This window comes from Poecile atricapillus, chromosome 6, assembly GCF_030490865.1.
Source record: "Poecile atricapillus isolate bPoeAtr1 chromosome 6, bPoeAtr1.hap1, whole genome shotgun sequence".
NCBI classification, from domain to species: domain Eukaryota; kingdom Metazoa; phylum Chordata; class Aves; order Passeriformes; family Paridae; genus Poecile; species Poecile atricapillus.
Genome location: NC_081254.1, coordinates 20,099,202 through 20,112,713, shown reverse-complemented (window position 1 = coordinate 20,112,713; position 13,512 = coordinate 20,099,202). Strand labels below are relative to the sequence as shown.

At 41.5% G+C, this 13,512-nt stretch overlaps 1 protein-coding gene across 1 annotated transcript in view; it reads left to right on the top strand.

The window, feature by feature from the left end:
* Positions 1-13,308, top strand: part of ANTXRL (ANTXR like) — a 59,239-nt gene extending 45,931 nt beyond the window's left edge. The window contains exon 18 of the mRNA XM_058841611.1: positions 8,250-13,308. Coding sequence (XP_058697594.1) covers positions 8,250-8,480 — 231 coding nt within the window. The 3' untranslated portion in view covers positions 8,481-13,308. The remainder of the gene's footprint in view (positions 1-8,249) is intronic.
* Positions 13,309-13,512: the final 204 nt, after the last annotated feature.

Below are 13,512 nucleotides of genomic sequence, written 5' to 3'. Positions count from 1 at the left end.
TCAAGGCTGAGGCTGTTGCATCCAGCAAATGTTTGTTGCTTTTGTTGCTGTGCTCCAAAGCCCTCCCCATTCTAGGAGATGGACAAATGCAACGTCCTCTTCCCTGAAAACACCAAAGGAAAGAGGAAAATCTTTTGCAAACCAACCACTGTTTTTTTTTTCTTGAACCACATTCTAGTCTGGTCAGCATTCAAGTGTGGAAATGTGTGGTGCTGTGGTTAAAGCAAGGGATGTGAGTCACAAGTCCTGAACTTGTAAATACCATTTTTTTCCCCTGCATAACCTTGAGTAGATGACATGACCTGACGGTGGCTCTCCTCGCTTCCTCCACTCTGGGACCCTCATCCATAAAGGCTGTCAGGAAAGAGGAAGGCAGTAAATCACATGTGACTGCAGGTTTAGGTTAAGGTATTTTTCTGAGGTTTGGGTGGGATTTGGTCTGGCATGACAGCATTTTGAGATTGGTACTGAATGTAAAGTGTATCTAACAGACCTTAACTTTGGTTATGCCCAGTGTTACTCTTTTCTGTTCCCTTTGTCTCTTCAGCTTTCTTAGGGCTCAGGATCAACAGGCTTTGCTGTGGATCTGCACTGTGTGTTACTTCAGCCACAGCCTCGGCAAGGTCCCAGACATGTGATGTTTTGTGCATTCCTGCAAGATATCTTGTGACTCTGGCCATTCTGTCAGGAGATGTCTGTAGCCCATTGATGCATTTCCTTGCTGAGGCAGGGCTGGAAGCAGCATGCAGTTTCCTGCTGAATGGAATGTGATGCATATAATTTGAATGGCCCTGTCTTCAATACTGGGGTGGTCTCTTTCCTTGTGTGCCTAAGCTGAAAATGTGGTATCAGGCGTGAGAGAGCTGGGGGGTGGGGATGGTATTCAGCAAAGCTTATTTTGCTGAAAGGTATTGGTCCTAGCTTAAAAGTCTGATTTCCTGAGCTATTCCTCCCTCAGATTCCTCATTACTGTCCACTTTCTCCAGTGGTAAATTGGAAGTAGCCCCCTTTTCTTCAGTGTATTCATGCACTGGTCTTTGACCTAGCTGAACAGACTGCTCCAGAAACCTCATCCTTGTTTCAAGCAGCGCTGTGCACAGCTGGGACTGTGAACTGGGGAATAGTGTCTGCAGATGTGTGTCTGGGAAAACTATCAGTACTTGATTGTATTCAGCTCTCAGTATTGTGGTAAAAGAAATTACAGTAGCCTGGGATACTGCAGCTATTAATCTTACTGCAAAACAGCTCCTGTTTTAATTGCCTACTAGAATTGAACACCCTTTTCCTTATTATTGTCTTTATTTTGATTTAAAACTGTTCCTTTAGACGGTCTGTAAATGTTTTTTCATGTGAGTAGAATTAGCTGAAGTTGACAATACACACTTGAAAAGTGTCAATATTTTCAGTTTTTGTTTTGAAACACCTTTTTTTGTTTTGTTTTGTTTTGAATCACCTTTTCTGTCTGAAACTCAAAGATTATTTGAAATGAACACAAGTTTCAAGCCTGAATTAAACTTATTTTGACATACTTGTTTTACCTGAAAAATGAAGACTTTTGGTTTCTGTTGACATTTCCTTTGGCCAAGAAGTGACCTGAAAGATGACTTTTATTGCTGCTGTTATGCACAATGAATGCAGTGGGTTTGTTTGTGAGTTTGCCCTAGCAACCTATCTCCCTTAGTTCCTGGAGGATCTCTGGATGGGATTATCACACATTTAGTGTCAAAAGAAGAGCTCCTGTGCTCTTATCCCTTCCCCACCCCATAAATCCTATTTTCTCAGCTCTGGCCCCCAGAGCCAGGCTGTCTGAAGGCATACTGAACTCCTGAAGGATATTTTCTCCCAGCTTATTTACAAACAAGGCAGGTCCCACTCTGCCTCTATGACAGGGGCTTTTTGGGCAGCAGTGTCAGCCATGCCTCGGCCAAAACAATAGGTTTTGTCCTGAATGTGTCAGCAGCCCAAAGAATTGCTTGGCTGTGTGTCACTGTCACCATGTGCTCAGCTCCCAGCCCATGTGCAGGATCTCACTTTTGGGACTTGGGAGTCAGAGTTGGTGAGGCAGGGATTAACTTGCTGTGTCTCCATGGTGCTGCTCCAGTGAGCCAGGGTTTGTGGGTGGTTTTGTTTGGTTACTAAAAAGAGAAAAAGCAGAGATTTACTTATAAGAATGTTTTTGTGGACTCTGTGAAGTATTGTCATGTGCCTCAGCTGCTTTTAAATATCACTGACCTTCCTGGGTCAGGGTATGTGTCCTGTTTAAAGTTGGGTTACCTCCCACACCTTAGAGCTCAGTCTAATTCCTTCTGCAATGAGCAGCACTTTGGGTGAGCCCAGTAGGTTACACCTCTTGGTAGCATCACCCTGCTCATGCTGTGCTGTAAACAGTTTGCTGCTGCTGCTAGGATCATCCTTGTGCACTTGCATTATCATTTTGTAATTTTCTATTTGAATTTATCTGATGTGCCTAAGGGCATTACAGGGTCCCCAATGTTACGATGAGTGATTCACAGCCCACACTGCAGTGATTTCCTTCCCCTCCAATAACTCCATCATAGAAAGGAGGCAGCAAAAGTGATAGGAGTTTACTTAGAGGCCAGATAACACACTGGGAAAAGAATGGGCTGAACTTATTTTCCTTTTTAAGAGCAACACAAAGGGAGAAAATTATATTCTCATTGCTGGACACTGCCATTTTACTGGACCTTACTTTTAAAACCCTCTTCAGTCAACCCCATTTTCTCTTCTCTCTTCATAGTTTTGCATTATAGGCATCATTGCTGAACTTCCAAATAGCTTCCCAGAAAATTGTTATTTACAAGAGAGGACTTATTAAAGTGGAATATATATACGAGAGTCATATCGGGCAAATCATGTATATCATGGAAACAAATATTTTAACTTGATATTTAATGCTTTGATTTGAGCCCTGATTACTTGGGCTACATATAAAACTGGCTACATATAAAAATTAATGACAATTTCATAAAATAATTGTTAATTATTAATTAAATAACCACCATATAATTATTTTTGATGATTATAATTTAATCATTAAATAATATAATTAGAAAATAATTATATATTGCGTATTTATTAACCTGAAATCATGATCAGTCACCAAACTGATTATATGGGAATCTCTGGCATTTCCAATGCTTTATTTTTCAACACAAGAAAAAGATAATCTGAGTCCCAAATGTAAGAACAGGAGTTAGTAAAAGTTACTTGTATGTTCCTGAAAACCAGGCAGCCTTGGGTTTTAAGTGACAAACTGTTTCAGCAGCTCACTAATTTCTAGCCTGTATGCTGCAGGGTAATCAGTGCAATTCCCAGGAAATCCATGAAGGTTTTAATGAGCCGTGACATGTTGAGCGCACAGTCAGCGTGAAGCAGTGCAGTGTGAGGAAGCTTTTGGCAAAGGCTGATGCACACAGATCCTGGCTCCTGAGGAGCCAGCTGCTAATCCTGACACTTGCCCAGGGAACTCAAATATTGGGGACTCTGTACCACCTTGCTTCATCTCTTTCACTGTACAGGTGTTGTATCCATAATCTACCTCTGACAAATAGATTTGCTAAATGAGTTTCCTATATTGGCTGGTTTAGGTTATTCTGTGTAGGTGTTTCTGCTAGTACAATCTTGTTCTTTATTAGAACATTAGGGTAATCCCTAATTTTGCCAAGATTCAATTTTTTCAGAAGTCACTGAGCTTAAAGGTGTATATCTCATTGTTTTCTGGGTGTGTGGATCAAAGCCTTCACTTAGCTAAAGTGATCATGACTTTTTATAATATGCTCCATCCTGTGGTTTTGTAAGTAGCATAAAATCTGAGTCTATCCTTTTAAGATTTAGAGGTACATTTTTGTAGTGAGCAATCGAGAGATGTTTAGGAAGTGAAGCTGCATGCTGATGAACCAGGTCCATAGCAAGCTGGTAGACTCATCCCAGTGACATAGATAATCAAAACTGGAGACAGAGACCAAGGAAATTATGTTCATTTTGTATTTCAGGATCCTAAATAATACTTAGATTTAAAAATAATAAATAATAATTTCATACTTCCTTACTGGAAGCAACTTCATTTTAAATTTGGTGGTCTAGTGTTTTGAATGGTCACGCTCAAATTTTAAAGGACTTATTTTAATCCATTCTAAAATGCAAGTGTCATATTCTTATAAGGTCAAAGACAAGAAAATTCAGTAAACTAAGTGAAGCTAACTCTTTTTCAGTCAGATACCCACCTCTGCAAATCCAAATTGTAGCACTGGGACTGTAAGCCGAACCAAGAGGGAATGGAAGATCAAGCAAAACTTATAACAGGAAGGATGTCTTTTATTAGGTCAACTAATGTAGCTAAAAATAAGAAACAGGCATACTTTTGTGTACACAAATACTGACATGCACACAGATGAAACTGGATTTGAATTTTGTTAAACACCAATGCATGTATTAAACTGAAGAGAGAAAAGGGACAGCTACTGGCAGATGGCCTGGATATTTTAAATTCTTTTTGCTGAAGTGCTGCTAGTATCATGGGTGAACAGACTTCCCCATGGCACTCTTTGAATTGCCTGGATTCTTTTAACAATCATTTCTGTCAATTGAAAACTTGCTGAGTAGTAGCTAAAGATTTTGGGGAAATGGGTGCTGGGGAATGATGTAGTGAGCACTGTGATGAAGGTAGCCCAGCAACATGATGCAGTGGCTTTCAGGAGGTTCCTCCCTTCCTCCCCGCCCCTTAAACCACACACAATAACACATCCTAGGTGGTCGAGGAGACTTTGCCTAGAAGTACAAAGTGCCTGAATTGCACATGTGATTGTTACACTGGGATAAAAGCTGGAGTCGGGACAAGGGCAGATCCCACTGCTTCAGTATTTGTACTTTTTGAAAAGCCAATTTGGCAAGCAGCATAACAAGAGCCTAACAAGTGGATGGACATATGGGGAGGCAAAATAATTGTGCATGGGGAAGAAGGTGCAGATGTGAGCTGAAGGAAGGGCGTAGCTCCATATGGCACATGGCTGACCTTCAGTTGGTGCCTGAATGACGGTACGCGGCGCGGGTCGCTCCATCTGAGCGCGGCTGCTTGGGGAGCGGGGCCCCAGCCAGCCAGAACTGGACTCACGCAGATCATCTGCCTCCTGGAACACAATACAGCAGCTACCCACAGCTGTTGTGCCTGAGATCATCCTGGTGTTGCTGCACCTTGCAACTCTGACACCTTCCCTGAAACACTTGGGGCGTTCCCTGCTTCTGGAAAAATATAGATCATTACCACTACTAAAGTGGTGGTAGTGGCTTCTTAATCCCTGTTAATCTTCTGTGCAGGAGGAGCAGAGATAAGTGTGTGGGATACCTAATTTTTGTCCATGTTCCCAGTTTTAGAAGCCTTTGGAGAGGAAATTACTTAATTCTTTCAAACAGAAAATATTAAAAACCCTGTGGTTAGTATGTTTATTTGAGAAAAATCACGGATTTTTTATAAGCTAACCCCAGAGGAATGTGCATGTTAGGTAGAATAACAGTGGCACTCTGTTATTAGGAAATTGTGAGTTGTGGAGGGCTTAATTCTTCAACCTAGAAATCTTTGACAAAATACACTTAGTAAGTCCAAACTACCACTTATGATTTATTATCATTTGTTCTTCCCTTTCCCTTTTCAGCTGTTAATTCTGACACTGGCTTAGAGCTCGGCCTCATTTTATCAATGGCTACTTGAAGTGCTCAGGAGGATTTGCTCCAGTATTCACCAGAAGTCTTTGATATATGAGATTGTAGGCTAACACTGGTAATCTTTTGTGGGGAAGTGTCACAATACATACATCGATCATCCAAGCCTCTATCTGTCAGACTCTCCCAACTCAACCGTATTTTTCATGACACAATGCAGCGCATGGCCTTTAAATTACCCATCTGTCTGACAAATCAGTGAGTGTGGCAGAAACTGGCAGCAGTTTGACGTCGCCTATCACTTTAACTGAAGTGAAAGTAATGCAAACAGATTTATGGGATCCCCTTTGATTATAGACTATGAATATATTTGGAATTGATGTTTGTGAGAGAGACACAACAGAGGAGTAGGAAAGGCTTGTAGGCAAAAGCACTAGTGTTGGATTTGCAGCTTTGCATTTACTATGAGGGAGATTGTTCTGCCCTAAATTTTTCCCTCCCCATATGCTGCATCTCATCTGAGCACCTCTGACCTTTTTTTTTTCTTATTTTTCTTTCACCTGAGTGATTATTTAGCTGTTTTAAATTCATAACTTTATTATTATTATTATTAATTTATTATTAAGGCTGAGTTTTCTTAAATGAATTTGATGTACTGCTGTTAAATACATCTGTAACATTCATTCCATGTCATAAATACTGCTGGATTTCCCAGTGGGCTCTGAATACAGAGCAGAAGCAGCACAGCAAAACACAAATACCTGGCAAGGATGGCTGCTTGCTGCAGTGCTGGTGAGGACTTGAGTTCTGTGGTGGAGTAGAGCAAAGAATTGACTTGGTTTTCTTGATCCAATGGCTTATCTTTGCAGAAGTAACCAAGACCTTGGCTTTTGCCTTTTTCCTCCATGCAGAGGCTCTGGCCCCAGTACAGTATTGCCACGAACATGGTTCATAACCCAAGTCTGGCTTAGCAAGCCTGGACTTTTAGGAAGAGAATTTTATGCTATTCATTGATGCTGCTGTTTAAGTGTAGTGGTGAACTGTGGTGCTGAAAGCTGGGACAGAGAACTACTGAGTGTGTCCCATGTGCAGGCAACAACATGTCCATAAAAACAACTCGTGTCTGCAGCTGAGCTCGGGAAGCCCAGAGCCATTCATTCCAAGTAAGTGATAGGGTGGGATCCTTTGGGTTTTACATTTGTAAAATCATCTTCTGAGCTCTGGCCCTTAAACAAGCTTCTTTTGAAACTGTTTGCCTTTCTTCAGAGAAGCCATAGGCTTAAGTAATCCCCCTCTTTTTAGATTAATAGTTTTCATGAACAAAGGTGTAGGCATTGGAAGTCACTCAACAAAACGGTTGTGGTTTTGCTGTGATGGCTTTTGCCTTGTTTACTGAGGAAAGTGTGATTTTTGAGTTTGCCACAGAAACTCAGCTTGTTCTCTAAACACCTTCAGAGTTTTCTCATGCCAGGCAGCACTGAGCCAAGAGAATCTGTGACTGGTGTGGGTTTTTGTATTCCTGCTGCCACAGCCATTGGTAGCTGGGGAGCATCATGATCTACAGCTGCTTAGCTTTGAGATAAGTTTTCTATATTTGGAATCCTTCTCCTGAATTTGCTATGGGGATGTTCTCATAACCTCGAGCTGAATTTAGTTTGCTGGTTCCATCATGCAGCCTATCTGAGGTGCCTCACTGAGGTTGCCACGTAGCTTTTGCCTCTAACCTAGGAGCCTCTGGCTGCTTCTCACAGGAAAGGCTAGCTGGTCTTCAGGGTCTGTCTCTCTTTTTCTTCCTATCTGGAACTTGGTTAGTGGGAACCTATGCAAAGCTTTATTTTGGCTAAAGAAAACCCTGGCATATTTGCATTTAGCCCCTAGTTGACTAGGACATCCCCAATGCTTGATATATTTTTTAAAACCAAGCTACTCCTGTTTAAAAATTTCCACACACAGTGCTCCCATCAGATCCTGCCTGCCTGCATCCTGCATCCGTCCTGGAATCACGTTCATTGGAGAGCTCTCTGTGAAAGTCCCACACCTCATTGTTGTTTCTGAGAGGAGCCACATCTCTGCTGGAGCACAGAAGACACGTCCTATCCCAGTGTAATGCTCAAAGCACAAACATCAGCCAGGCTAGGATCACTGAAAATGAGAGCTACAGATTGTGTCTGTGGCTAATGTTGTTGCTCTGGTATAATCCTCTCTGAGTTTTTTTTTCAAGCACAACTTTGCAGTCAGGTATCCCAGCAAGGCAAGCATGACTTGGGTGGAGCTGTCACTTCAGGCATGCTCTGCTCTAGTAGCAGAGCAGAGAGCACATGTGAGCACAGTCCCAGTGTGGTCCCTTTTGGTTTAAGCCAGTCCTAGGCTATTCTCTACAGGTAGCAGCTCTGAAAAGCACAGAAGGTATGAGCTTTAGTACAAAATGGTTTGAATGTAATTTCTAGGACCCAGTATCTAGTCAGTGATACTGGATGAAATGTAGCCTGGCCTCTCTGCTTATAGTACCTTTGACTTGCTGCTGATGAGCCAGAATACCTGCTATTGAATAATGAATTTTTCTTCACCTCTAGGGAAGATGCATAAACTTCACCCGTGTGAAATCGGACGGAACCTCTGCCCCTTACAGCCCACCAGCGAAGGTGCCATGGCGCGACAACGCTCCCCTCAACAATGCTCCAAGGAATCCTTCCTCTCCTGTGTCTCTGCAACCTCCTTCCAGGCAGCCACCTCCTGGACCACCTCCGTCCCGGGCCCCTCCTGGACCTCCTCCTTCACGCCCCCCACCGCAGCCCATGGCTTAGAGTGCAGCAAAACCTGATCGACACAACATGTCTCTTTGCTGAACACAGCATATTTATTGAGTATTGGTTTACAGTTAAAGATATCAGAATTTGTTGCTGGTCAGCAAAAAGAAGAAAAAAAAAAGAAAAAAAGGGAAAAAAAAATTGCCAAGTGTCAATTTTAGTGTATGAATATATTTATACCACACGTGCTAACATTCAGTGGAAAGATTCAGAGCTATGGGTAACAGAAACAAACCAAAATGATCATCTAGATACAGTAGCAGCTTTTGTGTGTATACGTTTGAAGATCTATTTAGATAGGACAGTTGTCTGACCTGTTATGTCAGATCATTCATTAATAACTTTAGCCAGTACTCGTGCATCAGTGGCTTTGATAGCTGCCACCTACAAGTTGGCTCAACATAGTTCATTGAGGAAATTGCTTTCCTTTCCCCAACAGTACTGCATCCAGATGTTTATATGGATCAACAATTGCAGAGATAACTTTCTGCCTTTGGTTCTGCAGGTGGAATTTCCATGGAAGTTTTAAGAAGCCTGTAACAGTAATGAGGTAACATGAGACTGTGTGCCAATAATTTAGCTCAATAATCTATATAGAAGAGGGATATTTTTTTCCTCTGGAAAACTCAGTTTTGAACCTGCCATCTCTGCATATGTTTAGATGTGGTTGCATAGGACAACCACTGAAGGTGAGATTATCTAGAAATCCAGACTTTGTAAAAGGTTTGGGTTAATATTTGTCCAATGTTCAGAGGAATTTTGAGAAAAATATTTTGACTTGGTATTTAGTTTTCATTTATAGAAAGAGTAGTCCAAAACAAAGCAAACATACATGGAATTTGAGCGTACACACTGCAGTAAGCAAACAGAATGTGTTATTTATATCAGCAGCATTGAGGGACTGATTCTATTGCTATTTGATTGGATGAATTTCCTTTTGATCTTACTGCCAAGAAGAATTCAATCCTTTTGTGGCTCAAACATGAATTCCTCTTTCAGCAGCTGTTTCTTTAGACAGTTCAGATGCCACAAATACGTAACCCTGCAGTCTACCTGTAGTTGAGGCATGGTGTGAAGAGTGAGGATGAGTTTTATCCCTCTTTTATATGCTTGGCTGCTCTCGCATGACCTCAGTTCTGGGTGGCACCAGAAAGCGGTGTGAGCGCCCACACAGAGGTGGGAATTTATGACGCGGGACTGTGGGTCAACCCATTATTAGTGTTCACTAAGCAATACCTGAGTGGGTTGTGCCCAGAGCATTCCCTAGTGAATCAAAATAACACCTGAGCTTGCTTTTTCTCCACAACTGCCTATTGTATTGGAGAGGGAGCCTATGGCGGTCTGCTTTGGCACTGGCTCTGTTTTTGGATAGTTGTAGAAATAATGATATGTTGCATTATGACACAGCATATATATATTTCTCCATCTCTGCGTGGGCGTGTAACACTTCACCGTAGTTATTGGCACATAAGTCTAAGATAAAACTCTAACTGTATCATGCAGTTGCTCCAGATTTAAGACCTTTTCATGCCATTGTTACAGGCATATAAAGTTGTACTGGTACAAACAGAAATCAAGCTTAATGTTTCCAGTGGAAGGCCCGCTTGCAGAACACCACCAAGCTCTCATCAGTCTATGCTGATCACTGTGACATGCCGTGTGTATGCAGCTGAGGCTGTCAAACATAACTCAGAAGAACCACAGAGCCTCTTTCTCCTCTTGCACTGCTCTGCTCTCTTGAGCTTAGCTCTTACCTCATGTATATTGGTGCAGGTAGTGGAATCACGGTTGTGAGTGCCAGCTGGCCTTGGAGCTGTTCCTAATTTAGGCCAGAGCCAGCAAAGCACTTCTGCATGTGTTAAAATGTCCTGCAGGTCAAGAGAAACTTCCTTGTGCTCAAGTACTTTGCTGACCTGTGACTTTGTTGTGACCAGAAAGGAGAATTAGGATGCACTCAACCCTATCCTCATTCTTTTTAGACACTTGAATAGGGTCTGCATAATTTGGTTCATGAGAATAGATTTCTGTTTGGAGGGGAAAGAAGAGTGTGTGTGTGTGTGTGTGTGTCTGTGCCTGTGTGTGGGAACTGTGCAGGGTTTTGTTTGGTTCCTCTTGCTCTACAAAAATGGCTTTAGAGTTGCACTCCTGTGAATGGAAAGGCCTTTTGCAGCCAGTGTGACACAGAGTCATCACCTATCTCTGTTTCTTTCAGTTGAAAGGTGAAACTAAAACAAGTCCTATTTTCCACTGCAGTTCTGGTGGATCTCTGCTGTTGACCCCAGTGAAAGGAACTGGATGACTGTAGTGAGAGGGCAGGGGGAAGGTGCTTCACAAGCAGAGATCAATGATGGACATTATGCTGGTAATGTGGAAACCCTGAAATTATCTTGCTGGGTCTAGCAAGACCATTTGTAATGTGTATGTACAGTGAACTTAACGGCTTCTCACTTTGGTTGTATATGAATAATTAGCCAGCAAGTGCTAACTAGAAATTGAAATGGCAGAGGACAATAAAACTGATTCCCATGCCAGGACAAAACAGGGCATTAGAGCTTTAACTTCTCATGGGGTTGTGACAGACCACTGCTCTGTAGATGCCAACTCTCTTATCAGCAGGCAGCAGTGAGATTGAAGCTGTGACTTGGTGGGTCCAGAACTAACTTTAGCTGATGAAAAAGCCTGGGAGCCAGATTTTGTCTGTCTTGCACCTGTACAGATCTTGGGAGGGGTGAGTAGAGTTGGCGGTTTGCCCTCATGTTAATGTTGGTGGAATTTGACTCACTACCAGTCAGTGAGGTGTTGGCTTAGGCAGGGCTTCTCACAGTCACACATCCAACATGCCTGTTGTTTGCAGTTGAGGAGAATATTCTTCTTTGCTGGGATAGACAGTTTTGCAAAGATAACATGTACTAACAATTCTGCACAATTTTCAAATGTAGCAGGAATAGGAACAGCTTAGGCTTTGCCAAATCCCAGGTGAATGGATTCATGTATGATAAAGCAGGAACCACCATGGGTTTGAGAATTAGATTTTGCATAAGTGGAGGTTCCTGCATTCTCACTGTAAAAAAAATTGAATATTTGGTGTGTAACTCAAGTTTTGTCTGCAGCCTCTGTGACAGGAGCACTGCAGGTTTAGTTTGCTGGTAAAGGAGGAAGACTGAAATTTCCTTTGCAAAGGTGGGAGCTGTGAATATGCTGGCTACAGAAAGGCCTTTTATTTGTATAGAAATGTATCCATTTGCAGTGATCTCAGGCACTGGAACAGCACAGCAGGAGAAGCTAGTTGCTATTTTATCATCTGTTGAGCTTGATGCTTACCTGGTATAAATCAAAATAGACCAACTGAAACCAAGGCAGTAATATTCATGTCCGTCAGATGAGAAATGTAAGAAAATAAAGGAAGGGACAAAATCCCTCTAATAGGCTTGTTGTTTCAATGTTTGTTTTGGCATTCTTGTATATGTCAATTGTGATTATAGTAGTTACACTGTTAAGAAATGTTCTCATGTGGGATGATTCCCATGTATTTTCCCATATACAGCATCATTTGACACTTGCAAAAAGTGAATATCTAATGCTTCCCCAAATCCTGGAGGAAAATGAGGATTCAGGAGACCTTAATCTCGCACTTAGTACAGATGTGAAATGATACAAGGTGCAAAGCAGCAGGGAGGGAAACTCTATGTGTTTAAACCTGATACAGAACCACATTGATCAAAGAATATTTATGGCCATCTTTCAGGCCCAGTGCATGTGTTGCCATCTGTGGGAATTGCCTGCAGAGCAGACGGTCCTAAATAGAAAAAAAAAAAAGAAAAGAATCAGCTTCTCATGTGAAAGGGCAAGCATAACAATGAATGACATTATTTCATGAACTGTACCAGTTCAAATGCATGTGCACCTGGTGCTCCTAATACTTTTTAGTCCTGTTGGTCTTCAGACAACATGATCAGTAATATGCTTTCTCTCTTTAATCATTTGCTGTTTTTATTGTTGTTACTATTTTTTTTTTGTGGTTTGTTTGGGTTTTTTTAAAGAAACATTTCACTGAGAAAACAGCCCTACTTCTGTAAATATAGAGTTTAATTTGGTGGAGACAGCACACTTCTGGATGTTACTGCTGGACAGTTATTTATTAAAAGGGGCTCAAGGTGAATAAATAGAGGTGGCTCAGGATACATGCATGCAAGTGTGATAATGCAGTATAGCATTTTCAGTTCTCTGTAGTTTTGGGGCAAGGGGAATTTTTGGGTCATCTTAGCTTTTTTAGAAGTTTGTTACTGATATACCTTTGAATAATGCAATAGAGATTCCTAACATATAACAGTGCTTGAACAAATGTGTAGATTATGATAGATTTTTCATTTGGGAGATGAGGAGAAGGGTAGTGAGGGAGAAATGTTTTAGGAAATGTTTTCATTTTTATGGGGAAAAATGTACTGTACTCAATCTTTTAATTTTTCATTTTTTTAGAAAGATGTAGTGTTTTCAGAAACAGTGGGGATGTGGGCTGATCCACAGCTGGGGCGTGGAGATGAGGGACAGAGGAAGCAGGAAGATTTTTGAGGGATAAAGAAGCTTTACTTGGGGGTGTGGGTTTTTTACTGGTACATGTGGTACAAATTTCTGTAACTGACATGCTGCTTCCATGTTATAATCATGTAACTTTATGCATTTTAGGCATATGCTCTGTTTTTCTGAGAAAACCTTGCAAATGTAATGCCTGCATGTAAATGTGGGAGATGTAGCCAAAATCTTGTAATCCAACATAATGTAGTCTTTAATGGCTTCAGAATCAACAATAAAAGTGCTTACTGGTTAAACACTACAACGAATTTCATTGCAGGTCATTTTAGGAGGTGATAAGCTTCTCTGTATCTTCTTTCTAATCAGCTCAGCCACATAATTGTCAGGAGAAGAATGTGGAGTTGGGCTGTCAGAATTACCACCCTCGACTTGCTACTAATTCAGTTAGGGACAAGAGTATGTTCTGTGCCTCAGTTTCATGTTTCTAGGCTGAGAATTT